Source organism: Pelophylax lessonae (assembly GCF_965119305.1).
Source record: "Pelophylax lessonae genome assembly, chromosome: 1".
Lineage (NCBI taxonomy): Eukaryota > Metazoa > Chordata > Amphibia > Anura > Ranidae > Pelophylax > Pelophylax lessonae.
Genome location: NC_138768.1, coordinates 289,090,681 through 289,116,323, shown reverse-complemented (window position 1 = coordinate 289,116,323; position 25,643 = coordinate 289,090,681). Strand labels below are relative to the sequence as shown.

General features: G+C 41.7%; 1 protein-coding gene across 1 annotated transcript; it reads left to right on the top strand.

The window, feature by feature from the left end:
* Positions 1–17,283: 17,283 nt before the first annotated feature.
* On the top strand, positions 17,284–18,210 carry LOC309544267 (olfactory receptor 6N1-like; the record flags this gene model as incomplete). The annotated part of the gene is made up of 1 exon (XM_082243169.1): positions 17,284–18,210. The coding sequence occupies one exon, from the start codon at positions 17,284–17,286 to the stop codon at positions 18,208–18,210; it is 927 nt and encodes a 308-aa protein (XP_082099295.1).
* Positions 18,211–25,643: the final 7,433 nt, after the last annotated feature.

The following is a 25,643-nucleotide window of genomic DNA, read 5'->3' as shown; positions in this document are numbered from 1 at the left end:
CCCCCAATTTAACTGATCCCCAAAGGTTTTTGATTAAATAGCGGAATAGAAAATATGATCCAAAAAAAGTGTATGTATATCACACGTACACAACCACACTAGGCCCCAATTACTATTGTTTGTACCCCTAAAAGGCTAGATGAGGAGTAGGGGGGGTATGGAACAGGCAGCACCCTCAAACCTTCAGAAGTATGAGATGAACCCCAACAACTTGGAAAGGTGGATCTCTCTCACACGTACCAACACAGACTATCCCCCAATTTAACTGATCCCCAAAGGTTTTTGATTAAATAGCGGAATAGAAAATATGATCCAAAAAAAGTGTATGTATATCACACGTACACAACCACACTGGGCCCCAATTACTATTGTTTGTACCCCTAAAAGGCTAGGAGTAGGGGGAGTATGGAACAGGCAGCACCCTCAAACCTTCAGAAGTATGAGATGAACCCCAACAACTTGGAAAGGTGGATCTCTCTCACACGTACCAACACAGACTATCCCCCAATTTAACTGATCCCCAAAGGTTTTTGATTAAATAGCGGAATAGAAAATATGATCCAAAAAAAGTGTATGTATATCACACGTACACAACCACACTAGGCCCCAATTACTATTGTTTGTACCCCTAAAAGGCTAGATGAGGAGTAGGGGGAGTATGGAACAGGCAGCACCCTCAAACCTTCAGAAGTATGAGATGAACCCCAACAACTTGGAAAGGTGGATCTCTCTCACACGTACCAACACAGACTATCCCCCAATTTAACTGATCCCCAAAGGTTTTTGATTAAATAGCGGAATAGAAAATATGATCCAAAAAAAGTGTATGTATATCACACGTACACAACCACACTAGGCCCCAATTACTATTGTTTGTACCCCTAAAAGGCTAGATGAGGAGTAGGGGGGGTATGGAACAGGCAGCACCCTCAAACCTTCAGAAGTATGAGATGAACCCCAACAACTTGGAAAGGTGGATCTCTCTCACACGTACCAACACAGACTATCCCCCAATTTAACTGATCCCCAAAGGTTTTTGATTAAATAGCGGAATAGAAAATATGATCCAAAAAAAGTGTATGTATATCACACGTACACAACCACACTAGGCCCCAATTACTATTGTTTGTACCCCTAAAAGGCTAGATGAGGAGTAGGGGGGGTATGGAACAGGCAGCACCCTCAAATCTTCAGAAGTATGAGATGAACCCCAAAAACTTGGAAAGGTGGATCTCTCTCACACGTACCAACACAGACTATCCCCCAATTTAACTGATCCCCAAAGGTTTTTGATTAAATAGCGGAATAGAAAATATGATCCAAAAAAAGTGTATGTATATCACACGTACACAACCACACTAGGCCCCAATTACTATTGTTTGTACCCCTAAAAGGCTAGATGAGGAGTAGGGGGGGTATGGAACAGGCAGCACCCTCAAACCTTCAGAAGTATGAGATGAACCCCAACAACTTGGAAAGGTGGATCTCTCTCACACGTACCAACACAGACTATCCCCCAATTTAACTGATCCCCAAAGGTTTTTGATTAAATAGCGGAATAGAAAATATGATCCAAAAAAAGTGTATGTATATCACACGTACACAACCACACTAGGCCCCAATTACTATTGTTTGTACCCCTAAAAGGCTAGATGAGGAGTAGGGGGGGTATGGAACAGGCAGCACCCTCAAACCTTCAGAAGTATGAGATGAACCCCAACAACTTGGAAAGGTGGATCTCTCTCACACGTACCAACACAGACTATCCCCCAATTTAACTGATCCCCAAAGGTTTTTGATTAAATAGCGGAATAGAAAATATGATCCAAAAAAAGTGTATGTATATCACACGTACACAACCACACTAGGCCCCAATTACTATTGTTTGTACCCCTAAAAGGCTAGATGAGGAGTAGGGGGAGTATGGAACAGGCAGCACCCTCAAACCTTCAGAAGTATGAGATGAACCCCAACAACTTGGAAAGGTGGATCTCTCTCACACGTACCAACACAGACTATCCCCCAATTTAACTGATCCCCAAAGGTTTTTGATTAAATAGCGGAATAGAAAATATGATCCAAAAAAAGTGTATGTATATCACACGTACACAACCACACTAGGCCCCAATTACTATTGTTTGTACCCCTAAAAGGCTAGATGAGGAGTAGGGGGGGTATGGAACAGGCAGCACCCTCAAACCTTCAGAAGTATGAGATGAACCCCAACAACTTGGAAAGGTGGATCTCTCTCACACGTACCAACACAGACTATCCCCCAATTTAACTGATCCCCAAAGGTTTTTGATTAAATAGCGGAATAGAAAATATGATCCAAAAAAAGTGTATGTATATCACACGTACACAACCACACTAGGCCCCAATTACTATTGTTTGTACCCCTAAAAGGCTAGATGAGGAGTAGGGGGGGTATGGAACAGGCAGCACCCTCAAACCTTCAGAAGTATGAGATGAACCCCAACAACTTGGAAAGGTGGATCTCTCTCAGACGTACCAACACAGACTATCCCCCAATTTAACTGATCCCCAAAGGTTTTTGATTAAATAGCGGAATAGAAAATATGATCCAAAAAAAGTGTATGTATATCACACGTACACAACCACACTAGGCCCCAATTACTATTGTTTGTACCCCTAAAAGGCTAGATGAGGAGTAGGGGGAGTATGGAACAGGCAGCACCCTCAAACCTTCAGAAGTATGAGATGAACCCCAACAACTTGGAAAGGTGGATCTCTCTCACACGTACCAACACAGACTATCCCCCAATTTAACTGATCCCCAAAGGTTTTTGATTAAATAGCGGAATAGAAAATATGATCCAAAAAAAGTGTATGTATATCACACGTACACAACCACACTAGGCCCCAATTACTATTGTTTGTACCCCTAAAAGGCTAGATGAGGAGTAGGGGGAGTATGGAACAGGCAGCACCCTCAAACCTTCAGAAGTATGAGATGAACCCCAACAACTTGGAAAGGTGGATCTCTCTCACACGTACCAACACAGACTATCCCCCAATTTAACTGATCCCCAAAGGTTTTTGATTAAATAGCGGAATAGAAAATATGATCCAAAAAAAGTGTATGTATATCACACGTACACAACCACACTAGGCCCCAATTACTATTGTTTGTACCCCTAAAAGGCTAGATGAGGAGTAGGGGGGGTATGGAACAGGCAGCACCCTCAAACCTTCAGAAGTATGAGATGAACCCCAACAACTTGGAAAGGTGGATCTCTCTCACACGTACCAACACAGACTATCCCCCAATTTAACTGATCCCCAAAGGTTTTTGATTAAATAGCGGAATAGAAAATATGATCCAAAAAAAGTGTATGTATATCACACGTACACAACCACACTAGGCCCCAATTACTATTGTTTGTACCCCTAAAAGGCTAGATGAGGAGTAGGGGGGGTATGGAACAGGCAGCACCCTCAAACCTTCAGAAGTATGAGATGAACCCCAACAACTTGGAAAGGTGGATCTCTCTCACACGTACCAACACAGACTATCCCCCAATTTAACTGATCCCCAAAGGTTTTTGATTAAATAGCGGAATAGAAAATATGATCCAAAAAAAGTGTATGTATATCACACGTACACAACCACACTGGGCCCCAATTACTATTGTTTGTACCCCTAAAAGGCTAGGAGTAGGGGGAGTATGGAACAGGCAGCACCCTCAAACCTTCAGAAGTATGAGATGAACCCCAACAACTTGGAAAGGTGGATCTCTCTCACACGTACCAACACAGACTATCCCCCAATTTAACTGATCCCCAAAGGTTTTTGATTAAATAGCGGAATAGAAAATATGATCCAAAAAAAGTGTATGTATATCACACGTACACAACCACACTAGGCCCCAATTACTATTGTTTGTACCCCTAAAAGGCTAGATGAGGAGTAGGGGGAGTATGGAACAGGCAGCACCCTCAAACCTTCAGAAGTATGAGATGAACCCCAACAACTTGGAAAGGTGGATCTCTCTCACACGTACCAACACAGACTATCCCCCAATTTAACTGATCCCCAAAGGTTTTTGATTAAATAGCGGAATAGAAAATATGATCCAAAAAAAGTGTATGTATATCACACGTACACAACCACACTAGGCCCCAATTACTATTGTTTGTACCCCTAAAAGGCTAGGAGTAGGGGGAGTATGGAACAGGCAGCACCCTCAAACCTTCAGAAGTATGAGATGAACCCCAACAACTTGGAAAGGTGGATCTCTCTCACACGTACCAACACAGACTATCCCCCAATTTAACTGATCCCCAAAGGTTTTTGATTAAATAGCGGAATAGAAAATATGATCCAAAAAAAGTGTATGTATATCACACGTACACAACCACACTAGGCCCCAATTACTATTGTTTGTACCCCTAAAAGGCTAGATGAGGAGTAGGGGGGGTATGGAACAGGCAGCACCCTCAAACCTTCAGAAGTATGAGATGAACCCCAACAACTTGGAAAGGTGGATCTCTCTCACACGTACCAACACAGACTATCCCCCAATTTAACTGATCCCCAAAGGTTTTTGATTAAATAGCGGAATAGAAAATATGATCCAAAAAAAGTGTATGTATATCACACGTACACAACCACACTAGGCCCCAATTACTATTGTTTGTACCCCTAAAAGGCTAGATGAGGAGTAGGGGGAGTATGGAACAGGCAGCACCCTCAAACCTTCAGAAGTATGAGATGAACCCCAACAACTTGGAAAGGTGGATCTCTCTCACAAGTACCAACACAGACTATCCCCCAATTTAACTGATCCCCAAAGGTTTTTGATTAAATAGCGGAATAGAAAATATGATCCAAAAAAAGTGTATGTATATCACACGTACACAACCACACTAGGCCCCAATTACTATTGTTTGTACCCCTTAAAGGCTAGATGAGGAGTAGGGGGAGTATGGAACAGGCAGCACCCTCAAACCTTCAGAAGTATGAGATGAACCCCAACAACTTGGAAAGGTGGATCTCTCTCACACGTACCAACACAGACTATCCCCCAATTTAACTGATCCCCAAAGGTTTTTGATTAAATAGCGGAATAGAAAATATGATCCAAAAAAAGTGTATGTATATCACACGTACACAACCACACTAGGCCCCAATTACTATTGTTTGTACCCCTAAAAGGCTAGATGAGGAGTAGGGGGGGTATGGAACAGGCAGCACCCTCAAACCTTCAGAAGTATGAGATGAACCCCAACAACTTGGAAAGGTGGATCTCTCTCACACGTACCAACACAGACTATCCCCCAATTTAACTGATCCCCAAAGGTTTTTGATTAAATAGCGGAATAGAAAATATGATCCAAAAAAAGTGTATGTATATCACACGTACACAACCACACTAGGCCCCAATTACTATTGTTTGTACCCCTAAAAGGCTAGATGAGGAGTAGGGGGGGTATGGAACAGGCAGCACCCTCAAACCTTCAGAAGTATGAGATGAACCCCAACAACTTGGAAAGGTGGATCTCTCTCACACGTACCAACACAGACTATCCCCCAATTTAACTGATCCCCAAAGGTTTTTGATTAAATAGCGGAATAGAAAATATGATCCAAAAAAAGTGTATGTATATCACACGTACACAACCACACTAGGCCCCAATTACTATTGTTTGTACCCCTAAAAGGCTAGATGAGGAATAGGGGGGGTATGGAACAGGCAGCACCCTCAAACCTTCAGAAGTATGAGATGAACCCCAACAACTTGGAAAGGTGGATCTCTCTCACACGTACCAACACAGACTATCCCCCAATTTAACTGATCCCCAAAGGTTTTTGATTAAATAGCGGAATAGAAAATATGATCCAAAAAAAGTGTATGTATATCACACGTACACAACCACACTAGGCCCCAATTACTATTGTTTGTACCCCTAAAAGGCTAGATGAGGAGTAGGGGGAGTATGGAACAGGCAGCACCCTCAAACCTTCAGAAGTATGAGATGAACCCCAACAACTTGGAAAGGTGGATCTCTCTCACACGTACCAACACAGACTATCCCCCAATTTAACTGATCCCCAAAGGTTTTTGATTAAATAGCGGAATAGAAAATATGATCCAAAAAAAGTGTATGTATATCACACGTACACAACCACACTAGGCCCCAATTACTATTGTTTGTACCCCTAAAAGGTTAGATGAGGAGTAGGGGGGGTATGGAACAGGCAGCACCCTCAAACCTTCAGAAGTATGAGATGAACCCCAACAACTTGGAAAGGTGGATCTCTCTCACACGTACCAACACAGACTATCCCCCAATTTAACTGATCCCCAAAGGTTTTTGATTAAATAGCGGAATAGAAAATATGATCCAAAAAAAGTGTATGTATATCACACGTACACAACCACACTAGGCCCCAATTACTATTGTTTGTACCCCTAAAAGGCTAGATGAGGAGTAGGGGGGGTATGGAACAGGCAGCACCCTCAAACCTTCAGAAGTATGAGATGAACCCCAACAACTTGGAAAGGTGGATCTCTCTCACACGTACCAACACAGACTATCCCCCAATTTAACTGATCCCCAAAGGTTTTTGATTAAATAGCGGAATAGAAAATATGATCCAAAAAAAGTGTATGTATATCACACGTACACAACCACACTAGGCCCCAATTACTATTGTTTGTACCCCTAAAAGGCTAGATGAGGAGTAGGGGGAGTATGGAACAGGCAGCACCCTCAAACCTTCAGAAGTATGAGATGAACCCCAACAACTTGGAAAGGTGGATCTCTCTCACACGTACCAACACAGACTATCCCCCAATTTAACTGATCCCCAAAGGTTTTTGATTAAATAGCGGAATAGAAAATATGATCCAAAAAAAGTGTATGTATATCACACGTACACAACCACACTAGGCCCCAATTACTATTGTTTGTACCCCTAAAAGGCTAGATGAGGAGTAGGGGGAGTATGGAACAGGCAGCACCCTCAAACCTTCAGAAGTATGAGATGAACCCCAACAACTTGGAAAGGTGGATCTCTCTCACACGTACCAACACAGACTATCCCCCAATTTAACTGATCCCCAAAGGTTTTTGATTAAATAGCGGAATAGAAAATATGATCCAAAAAAAGTGTATGTATATCACACGTACACAACCACACTAGGCCCCAATTACTATTGTTTGTACCCCTAAAAGGCTAGATGAGGAGTAGGGGGGGTATGGAACAGGCAGCACCCTCAAACCTTCAGAAGTATGAGATGAACCCCAACAACTTGGAAAGGTGGATCTCTCTCACACGTACCAACACAGACTATCCCCCAATTTAACTGATCCCCAAAGGTTTTTGATTAAATAGCGGAATAGAAAATATGATCCAAAAAAAGTGTATGTATATCACACGTACACAACCACACTAGGCCCCAATTACTATTGTTTGTACCCCTAAAAGGCTAGATGAGGAGTAGGGGGGGTATGGAACAGGCAGCACCCTCAAACCTTCAGAAGTATGAGATGAACCCCAACAACTTGGAAAGGTGGATCTCTCTCACACGTACCAACACAGACTATCCCCCAATTTAACTGATCCCCAAAGGTTTTTGATTAAATAGCGGAATAGAAAATATGATCCAAAAAAAGTGTATGTATATCACACGTACACAACCACACTGGGCCCCAATTACTATTGTTTGTACCCCTAAAAGGCTAGGAGTAGGGGGAGTATGGAACAGGCAGCACCCTCAAACCTTCAGAAGTATGAGATGAACCCCAACAACTTGGAAAGGTGGATCTCTCTCACACGTACCAACACAGACTATCCCCCAATTTAACTGATCCCCAAAGGTTTTTGATTAAATAGCGGAATAGAAAATATGATCCAAAAAAAGTGTATGTATATCACACGTACACAACCACACTAGGCCCCAATTACTATTGTTTGTACCCCTAAAAGGCTAGATGAGGAGTAGGGGGAGTATGGAACAGGCAGCACCCTCAAACCTTCAGAAGTATGAGATGAACCCCAACAACTTGGAAAGGTGGATCTCTCTCACACGTACCAACACAGACTATCCCCCAATTTAACTGATCCCCAAAGGTTTTTGATTAAATAGCGGAATAGAAAATATGATCCAAAAAAAGTGTATGTATATCACACGTACACAACCACACTAGGCCCCAATTACTATTGTTTGTACCCCTAAAAGGCTAGATGAGGAGTAGGGGGGGTATGGAACAGGCAGCACCCTCAAACCTTCAGAAGTATGAGATGAACCCCAACAACTTGGAAAGGTGGATCTCTCTCACACGTACCAACACAGACTATCCCCCAATTTAACTGATCCCCAAAGGTTTTTGATTAAATAGCGGAATAGAAAATATGATCCAAAAAAAGTGTATGTATATCACACGTACACAACCACACTAGGCCCCAATTACTATTGTTTGTACCCCTAAAAGGCTAGATGAGGAGTAGGGGGGGTATGGAACAGGCAGCACCCTCAAATCTTCAGAAGTATGAGATGAACCCCAAAAACTTGGAAAGGTGGATCTCTCTCACACGTACCAACACAGACTATCCCCCAATTTAACTGATCCCCAAAGGTTTTTGATTAAATAGCGGAATAGAAAATATGATCCAAAAAAAGTGTATGTATATCACACGTACACAACCACACTAGGCCCCAATTACTATTGTTTGTACCCCTAAAAGGCTAGATGAGGAGTAGGGGGGGTATGGAACAGGCAGCACCCTCAAACCTTCAGAAGTATGAGATGAACCCCAACAACTTGGAAAGGTGGATCTCTCTCACACGTACCAACACAGACTATCCCCCAATTTAACTGATCCCCAAAGGTTTTTGATTAAATAGCGGAATAGAAAATATGATCCAAAAAAAGTGTATGTATATCACACGTACACAACCACACTAGGCCCCAATTACTATTGTTTGTACCCCTAAAAGGCTAGATGAGGAGTAGGGGGGGTATGGAACAGGCAGCACCCTCAAACCTTCAGAAGTATGAGATGAACCCCAACAACTTGGAAAGGTGGATCTCTCTCACACGTACCAACACAGACTATCCCCCAATTTAACTGATCCCCAAAGGTTTTTGATTAAATAGCGGAATAGAAAATATGATCCAAAAAAAGTGTATGTATATCACACGTACACAACCACACTAGGCCCCAATTACTATTGTTTGTACCCCTAAAAGGCTAGATGAGGAGTAGGGGGAGTATGGAACAGGCAGCACCCTCAAACCTTCAGAAGTATGAGATGAACCCCAACAACTTGGAAAGGTGGATCTCTCTCACACGTACCAACACAGACTATCCCCCAATTTAACTGATCCCCAAAGGTTTTTGATTAAATAGCGGAATAGAAAATATGATCCAAAAAAAGTGTATGTATATCACACGTACACAACCACACTAGGCCCCAATTACTATTGTTTGTACCCCTAAAAGGCTAGATGAGGAGTAGGGGGGGTATGGAACAGGCAGCACCCTCAAACCTTCAGAAGTATGAGATGAACCCCAACAACTTGGAAAGGTGGATCTCTCTCACACGTACCAACACAGACTATCCCCCAATTTAACTGATCCCCAAAGGTTTTTGATTAAATAGCGGAATAGAAAATATGATCCAAAAAAAGTGTATGTATATCACACGTACACAACCACACTAGGCCCCAATTACTATTGTTTGTACCCCTAAAAGGCTAGATGAGGAGTAGGGGGGGTATGGAACAGGCAGCACCCTCAAACCTTCAGAAGTATGAGATGAACCCCAACAACTTGGAAAGGTGGATCTCTCTCACACGTACCAACACAGACTATCCCCCAATTTAACTGATCCCCAAAGGTTTTTGATTAAATAGCGGAATAGAAAATATGATCCAAAAAAAGTGTATGTATATCACACGTACACAACCACACTAGGCCCCAATTACTATTGTTTGTACCCCTAAAAGGCTAGATGAGGAGTAGGGGGAGTATGGAACAGGCAGCACCCTCAAACCTTCAGAAGTATGAGATGAACCCCAACAACTTGGAAAGGTGGATCTCTCTCACACGTACCAACACAGACTATCCCCCAATTTAACTGATCCCCAAAGGTTTTTGATTAAATAGCGGAATAGAAAATATGATCCAAAAAAAGTGTATGTATATCACACGTACACAACCACACTAGGCCCCAATTACTATTGTTTGTACCCCTAAAAGGCTAGATGAGGAGTAGGGGGAGTATGGAACAGGCAGCACCCTCAAACCTTCAGAAGTATGAGATGAACCCCAACAACTTGGAAAGGTGGATCTCTCTCACACGTACCAACACAGACTATCCCCCAATTTAACTGATCCCCAAAGGTTTTTGATTAAATAGCGGAATAGAAAATATGATCCAAAAAAAGTGTATGTATATCACACGTACACAACCACACTAGGCCCCAATTACTATTGTTTGTACCCCTAAAAGGCTAGATGAGGAGTAGGGGGGGTATGGAACAGGCAGCACCCTCAAACCTTCAGAAGTATGAGATGAACCCCAACAACTTGGAAAGGTGGATCTCTCTCACACGTACCAACACAGACTATCCCCCAATTTAACTGATCCCCAAAGGTTTTTGATTAAATAGCGGAATAGAAAATATGATCCAAAAAAAGTGTATGTATATCACACGTACACAACCACACTAGGCCCCAATTACTATTGTTTGTACCCCTAAAAGGCTAGATGAGGAGTAGGGGGGGTATGGAACAGGCAGCACCCTCAAACCTTCAGAAGTATGAGATGAACCCCAACAACTTGGAAAGGTGGATCTCTCTCACACGTACCAACACAGACTATCCCCCAATTTAACTGATCCCCAAAGGTTTTTGATTAAATAGCGGAATAGAAAATATGATCCAAAAAAAGTGTATGTATATCACACGTACACAACCACACTGGGCCCCAATTACTATTGTTTGTACCCCTAAAAGGCTAGGAGTAGGGGGAGTATGGAACAGGCAGCACCCTCAAACCTTCAGAAGTATGAGATGAACCCCAACAACTTGGAAAGGTGGATCTCTCTCACACGTACCAACACAGACTATCCCCCAATTTAACTGATCCCCAAAGGTTTTTGATTAAATAGCGGAATAGAAAATATGATCCAAAAAAAGTGTATGTATATCACACGTACACAACCACACTAGGCCCCAATTACTATTGTTTGTACCCCTAAAAGGCTAGATGAGGAGTAGGGGGAGTATGGAACAGGCAGCACCCTCAAACCTTCAGAAGTATGAGATGAACCCCAACAACTTGGAAAGGTGGATCTCTCTCACACGTACCAACACAGACTATCCCCCAATTTAACTGATCCCCAAAGGTTTTTGATTAAATAGCGGAATAGAAAATATGATCCAAAAAAAGTGTATGTATATCACACGTACACAACCACACTAGGCCCCAATTACTATTGTTTGTACCCCTAAAAGGCTAGGAGTAGGGGGAGTATGGAACAGGCAGCACCCTCAAACCTTCAGAAGTATGAGATGAACCCCAACAACTTGGAAAGGTGGATCTCTCTCACACGTACCAACACAGACTATCCCCCAATTTAACTGATCCCCAAAGGTTTTTGATTAAATAGCGGAATAGAAAATATGATCCAAAAAAAGTGTATGTATATCACACGTACACAACCACACTAGGCCCCAATTACTATTGTTTGTACCCCTAAAAGGCTAGATGAGGAGTAGGGGGGGTATGGAACAGGCAGCACCCTCAAACCTTCAGAAGTATGAGATGAACCCCAACAACTTGGAAAGGTGGATCTCTCTCACACGTACCAACACAGACTATCCCCCAATTTAACTGATCCCCAAAGGTTTTTGATTAAATAGCGGAATAGAAAATATGATCCAAAAAAAGTGTATGTATATCACACGTACACAACCACACTAGGCCCCAATTACTATTGTTTGTACCCCTAAAAGGCTAGATGAGGAGTAGGGGGAGTATGGAACAGGCAGCACCCTCAAACCTTCAGAAGTATGAGATGAACCCCAACAACTTGGAAAGGTGGATCTCTCTCACAAGTACCAACACAGACTATCCCCCAATTTAACTGATCCCCAAAGGTTTTTGATTAAATAGCGGAATAGAAAATATGATCCAAAAAAAGTGTATGTATATCACACGTACACAACCACACTAGGCCCCAATTACTATTGTTTGTACCCCTAAAAGGCTAGATGAGGAGTAGGGGGAGTATGGAACAGGCAGCACCCTCAAACCTTCAGAAGTATGAGATGAACCCCAACAACTTGGAAAGGTGGATCTCTCTCACACGTACCAACACAGACTATCCCCCAATTTAACTGATCCCCAAAGGTTTTTGATTAAATAGCGGAATAGAAAATATGATCCAAAAAAAGTGTATGTATATCACACGTACACAACCACACTAGGCCCCAATTACTATTGTTTGTACCCCTAAAAGGCTAGATGAGGAGTAGGGGGGGTATGGAACAGGCAGCACCCTCAAACCTTCAGAAGTATGAGATGAACCCCAACAACTTGGAAAGGTGGATCTCTCTCACACGTACCAACACAGACTATCCCCCAATTTAACTGATCCCCAAAGGTTTTTGATTAAATAGCGGAATAGAAAATATGATCCAAAAAAAGTGTATGTATATCACACGTACACAACCACACTAGGCCCCAATTACTATTGTTTGTACCCCTAAAAGGCTAGATGAGGAGTAGGGGGGGTATGGAACAGGCAGCACCCTCAAACCTTCAGAAGTATGAGATGAACCCCAACAACTTGGAAAGGTGGATCTCTCTCACACGTACCAACACAGACTATCCCCCAATTTAACTGATCCCCAAAGGTTTTTGATTAAATAGCGGAATAGAAAATATGATCCAAAAAAAGTGTATGTATATCACACGTACACAACCACACTGGGCCCCAATTACTATTGTTTGTACCCCTAAAAGGCTAGGAGTAGGGGGAGTATGGAACAGGCAGCACCCTCAAACCTTCAGAAGTATGAGATGAACCCCAACAACTTGGAAAGGTGGATCTCTCTCACACGTACCAACACAGACTATCCCCCAATTTAACTGATCCCCAAAGGTTTTTGATTAAATAGCGGAATAGAAAATATGATCCAAAAAAAGTGTATGTATATCACACGTACACAACCACACTAGGCCCCAATTACTATTGTTTGTACCCCTAAAAGGCTAGATGAGGAGTAGGGGGAGTATGGAACAGGCAGCACCCTCAAACCTTCAGAAGTATGAGATGAACCCCAACAACTTGGAAAGGTGGATCTCTCTCACACGTACCAACACAGACTATCCCCCAATTTAACTGATCCCCAAAGGTTTTTGATTAAATAGCGGAATAGAAAATATGATCCAAAAAAAGTGTATGTATATCACACGTACACAACCACACTAGGCCCCAATTACTATTGTTTGTACCCCTAAAAGGCTAGGAGTAGGGGGAGTATGGAACAGGCAGCACCCTCAAACCTTCAGAAGTATGAGATGAACCCCAACAACTTGGAAAGGTGGATCTCTCTCACACGTACCAACACAGACTATCCCCCAATTTAACTGATCCCCAAAGGTTTTTGATTAAATAGCGGAATAGAAAATATGATCCAAAAAAAGTGTATGTATATCACACGTACACAACCACACTAGGCCCCAATTACTATTGTTTGTACCCCTAAAAGGCTAGATGAGGAGTAGGGGGAGTATGGAACAGGCAGCACCCTCAAATCTTCAGAAGTATGAGATTGTGTTCACTGTACCCCACAAAGATTGAGTTCACTGCACCCCACAATGATTGTGTTCACTGCACCCCACAAAGATTGTGTTCACTGCACCTCACAAAGATTGTGTTCACTGTACCCCCCAAAGATTGTGTTCACTGCACCCCACAAAGATTCTGTTCACTGTACCCCACAAAGATTGTGTTCACTGCACCCTAAAAGGATGTTGTTCACTGCACCCCACAAAGATTGTGTTCACTGCACCCTAAAAGGATGTTGTTCACTGCACCCCAAAAAGATTGTGTTCACTGTACCCCCCCAAAGATTGTGTTCACTGCACCCCACAAAGATTGTGTTCACTGCACCCCAAAAAGATTGTGTTCACTGTACCCCCCAAAGATTGTGTTCACTGCACCCCAAAAAGATTGTGTTCACTGTACCCCCCAAAGATTGTGTTCACTGCACCCCACAAAGATTCTGTTCACTGTACCCCACAAAGATTGTGTTCACTGCACCCCAAAAAGATTGTGTTCACTGTACCCCCCCAAAGATTGTGTTCACTGCACCCCACAAAGATTCTGTTCACTGCACCCCACAAAGGATTTTGTTCACTGCACCCCAAAAAGATTGTGTTCACTGCACCCCAAAAAGGATTTTGATCACTGCACCCCAAAAAGGATGTTGTTCACTGCACCCCAAAAATGATTTTGTTCACTCCACCCCAAAAAGATTGTGTTCACTGCACCCCACAAAGATTGTGTTCACTGCACCCCAAAAAGATTGTGTTCACTGTACCCCCCAAAGATTGTGTTCACTGCACCCCACAAAGATTCTGTTCACTGTACCCCACAAAGATTGTGTTCACTGCACCCCAAAAAGATTGTGTTCACTGCACCCCAAAAAGGATGTTGTTCACTGCACCCCAAAAAGGATGTTGTTCACTCCACCCCAAAAAGATTGTGTTCACTGCACCCCACAAAGATTGTGTTCACTGCACCCCAAAAAGATTGTGTTCACTGCACCCCAAAAATGATTTTGTTCACTGCACCCCAAAAAGGATTTTGTTCACTGCACCCCAAAAAGGATGTTGTTCACTCCACCCCAAAAAGATTGTGTTCACTGCACCCCAAAAAGATTGTGTTCACTGCACCCCACAAAGGATTTTGTTCACTGCACCCCAAAAAGATTGTGTTCACTGCACCCCAAAAAGGATGTTGTTCACTGCACCCCAAAAAGGATTTTGTTCACTGCACCCCAAAAAGATTGTGTTCACTGCACCCCACAAAGGATTTTGTTCACTGCACCCCACAAAGATTGTGTTCACTGCACACCAAAAAGGATTGTGTTCACTGCACCCCAAAAAGATTTTGTTCACTGCACCCCAAAAAGATTGTGTTCACTGCAGCCCAAAAAGATTGTGTTCACTGCAGCCCAAAAAGATTGTGTTCACTGCAGCCCAAAAAGATTGTGTTCACTGCAGCCCAAAAAGATTGTGTTCACTGCAGCTCACACACAGAAAAATGGATGTGGATCACTGACACCTGCCTATCTCCAATCCCACACCACACAGCAATATCGATTGTAGTTTGTAGAACACAGTTTCCCTAAAATTCAGCAGACTCTGTCCCTAACAGGATTGAGAAGAGATCGTAGATCAGGATTGAGTGCAGATTCACCCCACCCCCCACACAGCAATATCGATTGTAGTTTGTAGAAGACACTGACCCTATAATTCAGCAGACTCTATCCCTAAAATGCCTACAACTCGCCCTGCCTAAACACTCCGACCTGTCCCTCAATTCTATCCGGACACAAATGGTTTTTTCCTGCCTATCTTTCCCTAATCAGCAGCCAGCACATTGATGTGTGCTCTGTCCCTTAGCTAAGCAGCAGAATGACGCTGCTGCGGCGGCTGCCTCGAACTTATAAAGACTTGGTCACATGCTTCAGACGGCCAATCACAGCTACTAAGACATTTGCAGGCATGGCTGGGATGGCTTAAGGCACACCAGTTAAACGATTGTTGATTGGCTGTTGAAAGCCCGCCATGAAAAGAGCGCCAAAGCATGCAAAACCCGGAAATAAAACGACCGAACACGGATTTTTACCCGAACATACAGTAAAGTGTCCGTGTCCGTGTTCGGGTAAAAAAAATCCAATTATTCGGTACGAACACGAATAATACAGTCCGTGTTCGCTCAACACTACTCATGGGGAACCTCCCACCTGTCATGTTCTCTTCTTAGATGTTTTTAGACTCATCTTAGTGAGAAAAGACTGATGCATGGCGTTACTAGCACAGTAACCTTAGAGATTCCACATTCTACTCGTCAGAACACCAGTTGATTACTTTTTTTTACCACATACGTCCTTAGAGGCATTTATTTCATTTTTTATAGAACCCATGTTTCTCTCAGACCATGCCCCAATAATGATTACCTTCAGTATATGCAAAAAATCAAAGAAACCTTGATGCTATCTCTCTCTCTCAAAAAGTTAATTTATTTCAGTAATTCTATTCAAAAAGCGAAACTCTAGCAAACTCATCTGACCTGAAACCCTATAGAGAATCTGTGGGGTACTGTCAAGAGGAAAATGAGAGACACCAGACCCACCAATGCAGATGAGCTAAAGGTCGCTATCAAAGAAACCTGGGCTTCGTAACACCTCGGCAATGCCACAGGCTGATTGCCTGCATGCCCCCCTACATTGATGCAGTAAATCATGAAAAAGGAGCCCTGACCAAGTGTTGAGTGCATACTGTTCTGTACATTGACATACTGTTTAGTTAGCCAACATTTCTGTATTAAAATCCTTTTTTTCTAATTGGTCTTATGTAATATTCTAATTTTATGAGATACTGAATTTTGGGTTTTCACTAGCTCTTACAGCTAGTGAATAATCATCAAAATGAAAAGAAAGAAATGCTTGAAGAATATCGCTCTGTGTGTAACACATCTATATAAAATATATGAGTTTCACTTTTTGAATTGAATTACTGAAATAAATTAACTTTTTGATGATATTCTAATTTTTTGAGATGCATCTGTATATAAATAGATATAGTCAAGTTTAGGGTCCAAATGCAAAATAGCTGAGGAAGCAAGTTTTTATTTGCTTTCTCTCCCCTTATCAGATTCTCATTATTCAAGACATTTCACCTGCATTATTGACACATGTATTATTAATTATGGTTAAATCAATGTACAGCACATTTTTATTAATAACATCAGTAAATTCCAACCACCATCTGACTATGTGCATCCCTAATGACAGCTATTGTCAAGGGTCTGCATTGGTAAGGTTATAAATGTAAACCATTTTCTATAAACATCTGTAAAGCAGTTCTCCCCACTCCTTTGACAAGCCTCATAGATTTTAACAATAGTGTTTTTAATATTCACCTTGCTAGACAAAGCAACACATTCATACTTCAACAAACATGTTAGTAATCTTTCTATGGTGATTTAATATGTAAAACACAGGACATGTCAAGGTTTAATGAATCAAAAATAACAGAATTTTTACTTATTGGGTTTCCAGTTATCCATGGGTGTCGGCTATTCATTCTTATTTTCTTTCTACTTGTGTATCTATTGACAATATTAGGAAATGTTGTGATTATCACACTGGTCTGGATACACGCACGGCTGAAAAAACCAATGTACTTTTTTTTGTGCAACTTATCCTTCCTAGAAATTTGGTATATATCAGTCACACTTCCTAAGATGTTAGAGGGTTTCCTTTATTCAACACAAAGAATATCAGTTATTGGCTGTATTGTCCAATGTTACTTCTTTTTTGTGCTTGGTGCTATTGAAAATTACTTTCTTGCAGTCATGGCATATGATAGATATTTAGCCATTTGTGATCCATTAAGATATTCGACAATCATGAACCCTGTACTTTGTTGTCAGTTAGCTGTAGGATGTTGGTTATGCAGTCTTTTAGGCTCAGTTTTGCCTCTTTATTGGTTATACAGTTTATCATTTTGTGGCTCAAACCAGATTGATCATTTCTTTTGTGATATAATTCCCTTACTGAACAGGTCCTGCACTGACACTTCTAAGCTAAAGACCTATTTCTTTATTATGGTTTGGATAATTGTTTTTGGTTGCTTGCTGTTTACTACGCTATCATATGTGCAGATTATATTGACTGTTTTAAGCATAGCATCATCATCTGGAAAGAGTAAAGCCTTTTCTACTTGTGTGTCTCATCTTACAGTAGTAGTTATTTATTATGGATCTGTTATATTGATATATGTGAGATCACCAAAAGGCCAGATATTTGAATTTGACAAATATATATCACTGTTCTATGCAGTGGTAACTCCTCTTCTCAACCCAATAATTTATAGCTTGAGAAACAAAGAAGTAAGGAATGCATTATACTCAATGAAAAAATGTAAGTGAAATGTAGTCATAATTGATGCTCTGAAAACCATTTTGTAAACTTTTTTATGTAATCATGGGCCTGTGTCAGTAAATTGTACTCTAATACACTATGGATGCCAACAATTTAATATGAGTTGCTAAAGTAAAAAATATACACACAGAACAATCAGTGTAATGATAAGTAATGTTTTTTTTTTCAAATGAAAGCTACTGTATAAAGCTGCTCTATGTCTCTCTTTGTAAATATGTTTTATGTGCATAAATTGGCTCATTTTTGTAGGTCTCATAAAAGTGCACCTTTTCATTTTTTTTTAAAAGGTCAAATTTTATTACATTTTCTAAGCATACAACATGTAGACATGATGATAAGGCACAATGGTGTACATCAATAATGATTTTCAGAATACACATCCCAATACAATATTACAAGTAGATACAGGGCATGTATATGCCACACAGTACTGGGCCTAACCCTATAAACTTCCAACTAATATAAAAATTAATAAGTAGATAAAAGAAAACAAACAACATAACAGGGAAAACAAAACAAACTATTTCTGGTGAAATGTAAGCAGTTTGAACTTTCCTCACAAAGGAGGTACTGATTAAGAAATACCATGCATTGGAGCAGGCATTATAGAGTTCTTTCAAGTCAGATGACAGGGGATCCACCCTGAAAAGAATGTATTCATCCCACATGCCTCCCTTAGATAGGACATTAGGCACAGCTCAATTTCAAACCTCAATATTAGTGGAACCTGAAGTCATTCAACCTGACCAAAATGTTTTCACATTTCTTTGGGTAGCTCCTGGAGGCATAGGTAATTTTTTACATAGATAAAGCCATATTTATAAGTTCAATACAGAAATGGAGACTAGGGGGAGAAGTTTTCCTTCCACTTGATTGCTAGAGCTTTTTTGGCATAAAAAATATTAACGGGGGTGAATGCGCTGCTTCTAGAGATGACAGACGGGAAATTGGCCAGCTCCGATCCCCGCTGTCCCTCCAGGGCTCCCGCCGCACGATCCACAACCTTCACAGCTACAGGAGTTGAGGCAACACATCCTTTACACTGCATCCCATGGTTAAGATCGGACACCAAAATCCAGCCTCTCCATCCACCACAGAGTCGTAGCCTTCTCGGACCCTGGATCACTTCTTGCTTAGGCCTGAATCCCCGGCCTCGAGTATGCAGGACAATCTGCTGGACCCACTAGCTGCTGGAGGGGGTGCTCTCCAATGCATGCCACTTCTCCCACCCAGTCAGCTGTCAGACATCGGAGATCGATCCAATTACCTGGTCAGACCATTCCACTGTCCAATTAGACATTGTATTTTCTATTTCCTCTGCCAGGACATGTCACTGGTGCCTTAATAATTCCCTCCTTTAAAATCCTACTATAAAAGACAAACTTTATCTTTGGATCTTGCCAATAGCTGACTGATAATACCCCCGAGTGCAGACCTTAAAGGCTTCCCAGACCATAGCCACTGATGACGTGTCCGGGTTTATCTTCAAAAAGGCCGCTATTTGGGGCGCGACTAAAGGGATTATATCAGGGTCAGAAATCCAATATCTGGATAGTCGCCATAGTCTGTCAGAGGGTTTGCCAGATAGTTCCATATTTAAAAGAAGTGGAGCATGGTCAGAGATCCCACGAGGAAGAACCCGAATCTCCCGCACCCGAGATAAGAGTGAGCCGCCTGCGAACATTAAATCGATTCGAGAAAAGGATTTATAAGTGGCGGAATGGCAGGTATATTCCCTAGAATGGGGATGGTGCCAACGCCATAGATCCGTCAACCCATAAGTCTCAGCCCATTCAGCAAGATCCGATCTGGTAGAAGGATCTCCATTCATTCTGTCCATGTTCGGGTCTGGAACCATATTAAAATCACCCACAATAAGTATATTATCATTCTCATATTTTGCAATTTCTTTAAAAATTTTATGTAGCAGTCTAACTGAAGCCGGCGGGGGTATATATAACCCTACCAGCAGTAAAGTAAAAGATGATATCTGCAAATTAAGCAAAACAAAACGTCCATCCGGGTCCAGGGAAAGATCCAATAGTCTAAACGGGAGAGACTTATGGATAAGAACGCTGACTCCACGAGCATAGGTAGAAAACGTAGAGTGGTAGTGATGCCCAACCCATGGTTTCTTGAGAGCCAGCGTTCGGGTACCCAATAAGTGAGTCTCCTGCAGGACACATATATGAGGATTAAAGGCGAACAAGTCTATTGCAAAAAGAAAAAGAGGCGAGAGATATGGAAAACTTGTATATTCAAACTAGAGATCCCACTCATTATACACGATTTCAATCTTTGACCAGGGAGGTAATGGGAATACGCACAGCTCTCACACAGAAAAAACTGTTTTCTTTATCCCAACGTATTTTTGTACAAGGAGAGTATAACGGTAAAATGCTGGCGCAAATTTCTAGGGAACAGACAAGTGGGTATAGTATAGCACATATTCAGGATCAATCAGGTACTCTTCATTCTAATCCAGAAACTATCAATCATAATTTCACTGATTATTATCAGGCCCTATATAATACTAGGGTCAATTATTCAGGAGATGAATTGGATCACTATTTGCAGGCAGTGGACTTTCCGGTCTTAACTGATAGAGATAGGGCCAAATTAGACGCCCCTATTACTCTTTTGGAGATCCAGGAAGTGGTGGCTTCCTTACAACCTGATAAAACACCAGGACCGGATGGAATTCCTGTTGAATTCTATAAGGCCCATATGGACCTCTTGGGTCCGCATCTATTAGCCACTCTTGTAGGATCTCTAAATGATGGGGATCTCCCTAAAACAATGAGCGAAGCGGTTATTGTCATGATCCCTAAATTAGGGAAGGATCCATCATTATGTTCATCATATAGACCTATCTCTTTATTAAATGTAGATGGGAAGATCCTTTCTAAGATTTTGGCCACTCGACTTAATAGTGTTATTATAGACTTGATTCATCCGGACCAAACCGGTTTTATACCTGAACGGGGCACGGATATTAATATCCGGAGACTGTTTACACATATGGCCTTGGCGTCGGGGGGGGGGAGCAGGTGTGGTCGCCTCCCTCGACGCCGAGAAAGCATTTGATTCTGTTGAGTGGCCATTTCTTTGGAAGATCCTAGCTAGCTTCGGGTTTGGCCCCAACTTTGTCTCATGGATTAAACTTCTTTATGGGAATCCTACGGCTAGAGTCCGCACTAATTCATCCCTGTCGGATAAATTCCCTCTGCTGAGGGGCACCCGACAGGGATGTCCGTTATCCCCGGCCTTGTTTGCCTTTGCTTTGGAGCCGCTCGCGATTATGTTGCGGGCGGACCCACAAGTCCGAGGCATTAAAGTGGGGGTTATTGAAGAGAAGCTGTCCTTATATGCAGACGACACCTTGATTTATTTGGCTGACGCTTCCACCTCATTACATAGGGCCCTACAATTATTCGACATCTTTGGTCGTTTTTCAGGTATACGTATTAATTGGTCTAAGTCTGTCCTTTTTCCACTACACCCATCGGTACCTTTAATTGATACTCAGACACCGTTGAAGTGGGTACAGGATATGGTATATTTAGGTATCAAAGTGGGTCCAACACTGGAGGTGTACCAGCAAAATAACATCGACCCTTTAGTTTTACAATTAAATAAAAGGTGTGCGTCATGGCGCATGCTTCCTTTGTCTCCGGTTGGCAGAATTAATTTATTAAAAATGAGTTATCTTCCGAAATTTCTGTATTTTTTTCGTAACTCCCCCACTGATATGACCAGAACCTTTTTTTCGAGATTAGATAGTATGGTAACAACTTTTGTATGGGCCGGGCGTACCCCACGAGTTGCAAGGCGCACGTTATATCTTCCTCTTGCAAGAGGAGGTTTAGCGTTTCCTAACTTTAAGTTGTATTTTTGGGCGGCTGTACTGGTCACGGTCCGGTGGTGGTTCTCCCAGCCCAAAACTAACTCCGCAGTTACATTAGAAGCAGCATTGCTGGGTTCCTATGCGGCCCTTAGTAATCTGGTTTTCCGGGGTGAACGGGCACATCCTCAAATAACCAGTCTGATGAAGACGGTGCTGCGGATATGGTCTCGGGCGCGGGTGATATATAATACACCTCTACATATATACACTCCGCTGTGGGGTAATCCTAATCTAATACATTTGTACCAACTCCCTGATCCCCAGGTATGGGCTGCCAGAGGGATTGTGACCATGAAACATGTTATTAAAGATGGAAGACTTCAAGGCTTTGATGTTCTCCAGTCTACCCACTCATTGCCTCCAACTATGGGGTTCCGTTACCGCCAGCTTAGTCATGCTATGCGGGCCCAGTTCCAAGACCCTGTTGTCTTGGAATCAGACCCTTTGGAGAAAATGCTAACTTTTAAGGTAATAGGGAAAACTCTCTCTGCTATATATTATATACTCTCAACAGATCATAGTCAGTCTCTTGAGAAAACCTATAATAAGTGGAAGGATGACATCCCAGACCTGACTGTTGAAGATTGGGAGGAGTCGGTTAATATTTATATCCCCTCAATGATAGCGGCTAGGGACAGATTTATACAACTCAAATTCTTACACAGAGCATACTACACGCCGCAACGTCTTGCTAGGATATATCCCAGGAAGGATCCCTCGTGCACCAGATGTGGGCATGAAATTGGTACTTTTCTACATGTTGTTTGGTCGTGCTCTGAGCTTGCAACATTTTGGAAAGCGGTGACGGATACTATTGGGGAAATTTTTGACACTATGATTCCTTTGGACCCAAAGGTAACTCTACTGAGTAACCTTACAGAAGTGGTTGGGGATAAATATGCTAAAATGTGTATTATGTATACCCTGTTTTATGCCAGGAGAGAAATCCTTTTGCGATGGAAGTTACCTGAACCTCCCACCCGATCAACCTGGATAGCTGCCGTTACTAAGACACTTCCATTCTACCGTTTTACATACGGTAGTAGGAACTGCCCAAAAAAATTTGATAAAGTGTGGTCAGCCTGGATTGATGCTGTAGGCATGCCAATGTCACCTGTTTTATAAGGATAGAAGCAGGAACATATTAACTAATTGATGATATTCCATTTTTTTTTTTATATATTATATCTTTTATATTTTTTTTTTTTTTCTCTTTTTCTGCCCCTAAATTGGTTTATTGATATTCCCCTTCCCTTCCTCTCCCAAATTTTTTTTTTTTTTTTTTTTGTGTTTGTATGTATGGATAATACTTTTTTTTGGTGCAGAGTAATGTACTGTAGTTGTAAATATTTGTTTTGTTTATATGTCTAACAATAAAATAAAAATTTAATTGTAAAAAAAAAAAAAGACAAACTTTCTCAAGACTTATCTGAATTTTTCCAGCTGAATGACAACACTGTGGCAGAGGTTTCCACCCTATGGGAAGCACCTAAGGCGTACTTTCGAGGTCAGTGTATTTCTGCTGGCTCCTGTCTGAAATGAGACACTGCTGCCCAGCGGTCTTCTTTTCTTTCTCAACTACGTAAAGAGGAATGTTTACTGCTTGCTTCCCCCACAGTGGCTCGTCTACATACAGTCACTTCTCTGCAAAATGGTTTAAAGTCTCTTGACATGAACAAAATTGCTCTTTCATGAGCTAAGCAGAAATTTTATGAGTACTCTAATAAACCTCACAGGATGCCGGTAAACAGACTTAAGCCTCGCCCATTTCACTCCTTTCCTGACTTTCTTATGCAATCTGATGGATCCCCTATTTACTGCCCACAGACTATTACAAAAGTATTTGGTGAATTTTACCATAAACTGTATACAGTAACTGCTTAAATACTGACCCCAAATATCTCTTTTTACAATCTAAATTTAATTCTTTCTTTGACTCCTTACAACTACCTAAACTATCAAAATCTCATCTCTCCTCATTAAATGTCCCTATTACCCTAGCATAAATAATTGCTGTTGTTAAAGATCTACCCTCTCACAAATCTCCTGGCCCAGATAGACTACCATACTCCTACTATAAAACGTTTCTCCTGATTCTAGGTTCCTATCTCTTAGACTTACTTAAGTCCTTTATGAAAGGTACTGCTCCTCACCCCAAGATTTTGCATGCTCATATCACTGTTATCCCAAAACCTGCAAAAAGCCCACCCCTCCCTGATAATTATAGACCTATAGCCCTACTTAACCCTGACTACAAAATATTTACAAAACTTTTAGCTAACAGACTTACCCACATACTTCCTAAACTTATACATAAAGACCAAGTGGGCTTTGTACCTACTAGACACGCTGAATATAATGTACCATTGATCCTATAGACCTACTAAACAATACTACCCACCCAGACCTTATCCTAAGCTTAGATTCTCAAAAAGCCTTTGACAGGCTCATTTGGCCTCATATGTTTGCCACCCTTTCACGTTATGGTGGATTTAATTATCCATTTATTAAAGTCCTTCATACTCTATAATCCCATCCCTCATCTCATGTGCAGTTGTTTTCCTTTCTGTCATCATCATTCCCCCTAAGCAACATTACTAAACAGGGCTTCCCCCTGTCCCCCCTGCTCTTTATTTTATGTTTAGAGCCTTTAGCCAAAGCTATCCATTGGAATTCGGACATCAAAGTGGTCTTTTTACGACGGAGGGAGTATAAACTGTCCCTCTTTGCGAACGCTGACTAGTCCCCACACTTGCCTCCCGATTCTCCATAACTTACTGACGACCTTTGGTCTACTTTAAGGTTACAAGACTAACACAGCCAAGACATAAGCCCTACCAATAAATAGGGATGAGCTTAGAGTTCGAGTCGAACGTACGTTCGACTCGAACATTGGCTGTTTGCTCGTTCGTCAAATGACGAACAAACGGGCTTCTTCGTGGGAACTTCAAATTCCCACATTATCATGGACCTCTGACCTCTGAATTCCAATAAATAAGTCACTGGGTGGCCTGGGGGAAACCAACTCACAGCTCTCTCATTGCAAGCCTGGTATTCTACCACTTACTCCACCGTTAAGCCTGAGATAGGAGTTAGTTAGTTAGGCAGGGAAAGTGTGTTCAACCTAAGCCTACTTGATGGTGGTGTAGCTGGTAGAATACCAGGCCTGCAATTGCCATGGTTATGGTTTCAAATCCCTTGGCCAGCGGGTAATTTATAAGTGGAATTTTATAATTAATAATACATTGCTAGCAGGGAGAGAGCTTTTTGCTTCTTACAGTTTGTTGAGATCAGATAGTGCAGTGTATACCACAAAGTTATTTATATATATAATTTAGTCACTGCACCTGAGCAGTGCATTATGGGGCGGCCATTTTTTTTTTTCATTTTTTTTATCTGTATTGCCGGGAGCCGACAATACATTTTAGCCGCGAGCAAGTTTAAATAACATTTTTTCCTTTAGAAATGTCAGTATTGCTGCAGTTGGCTAGAAACATCGCACAAATGTGCCAC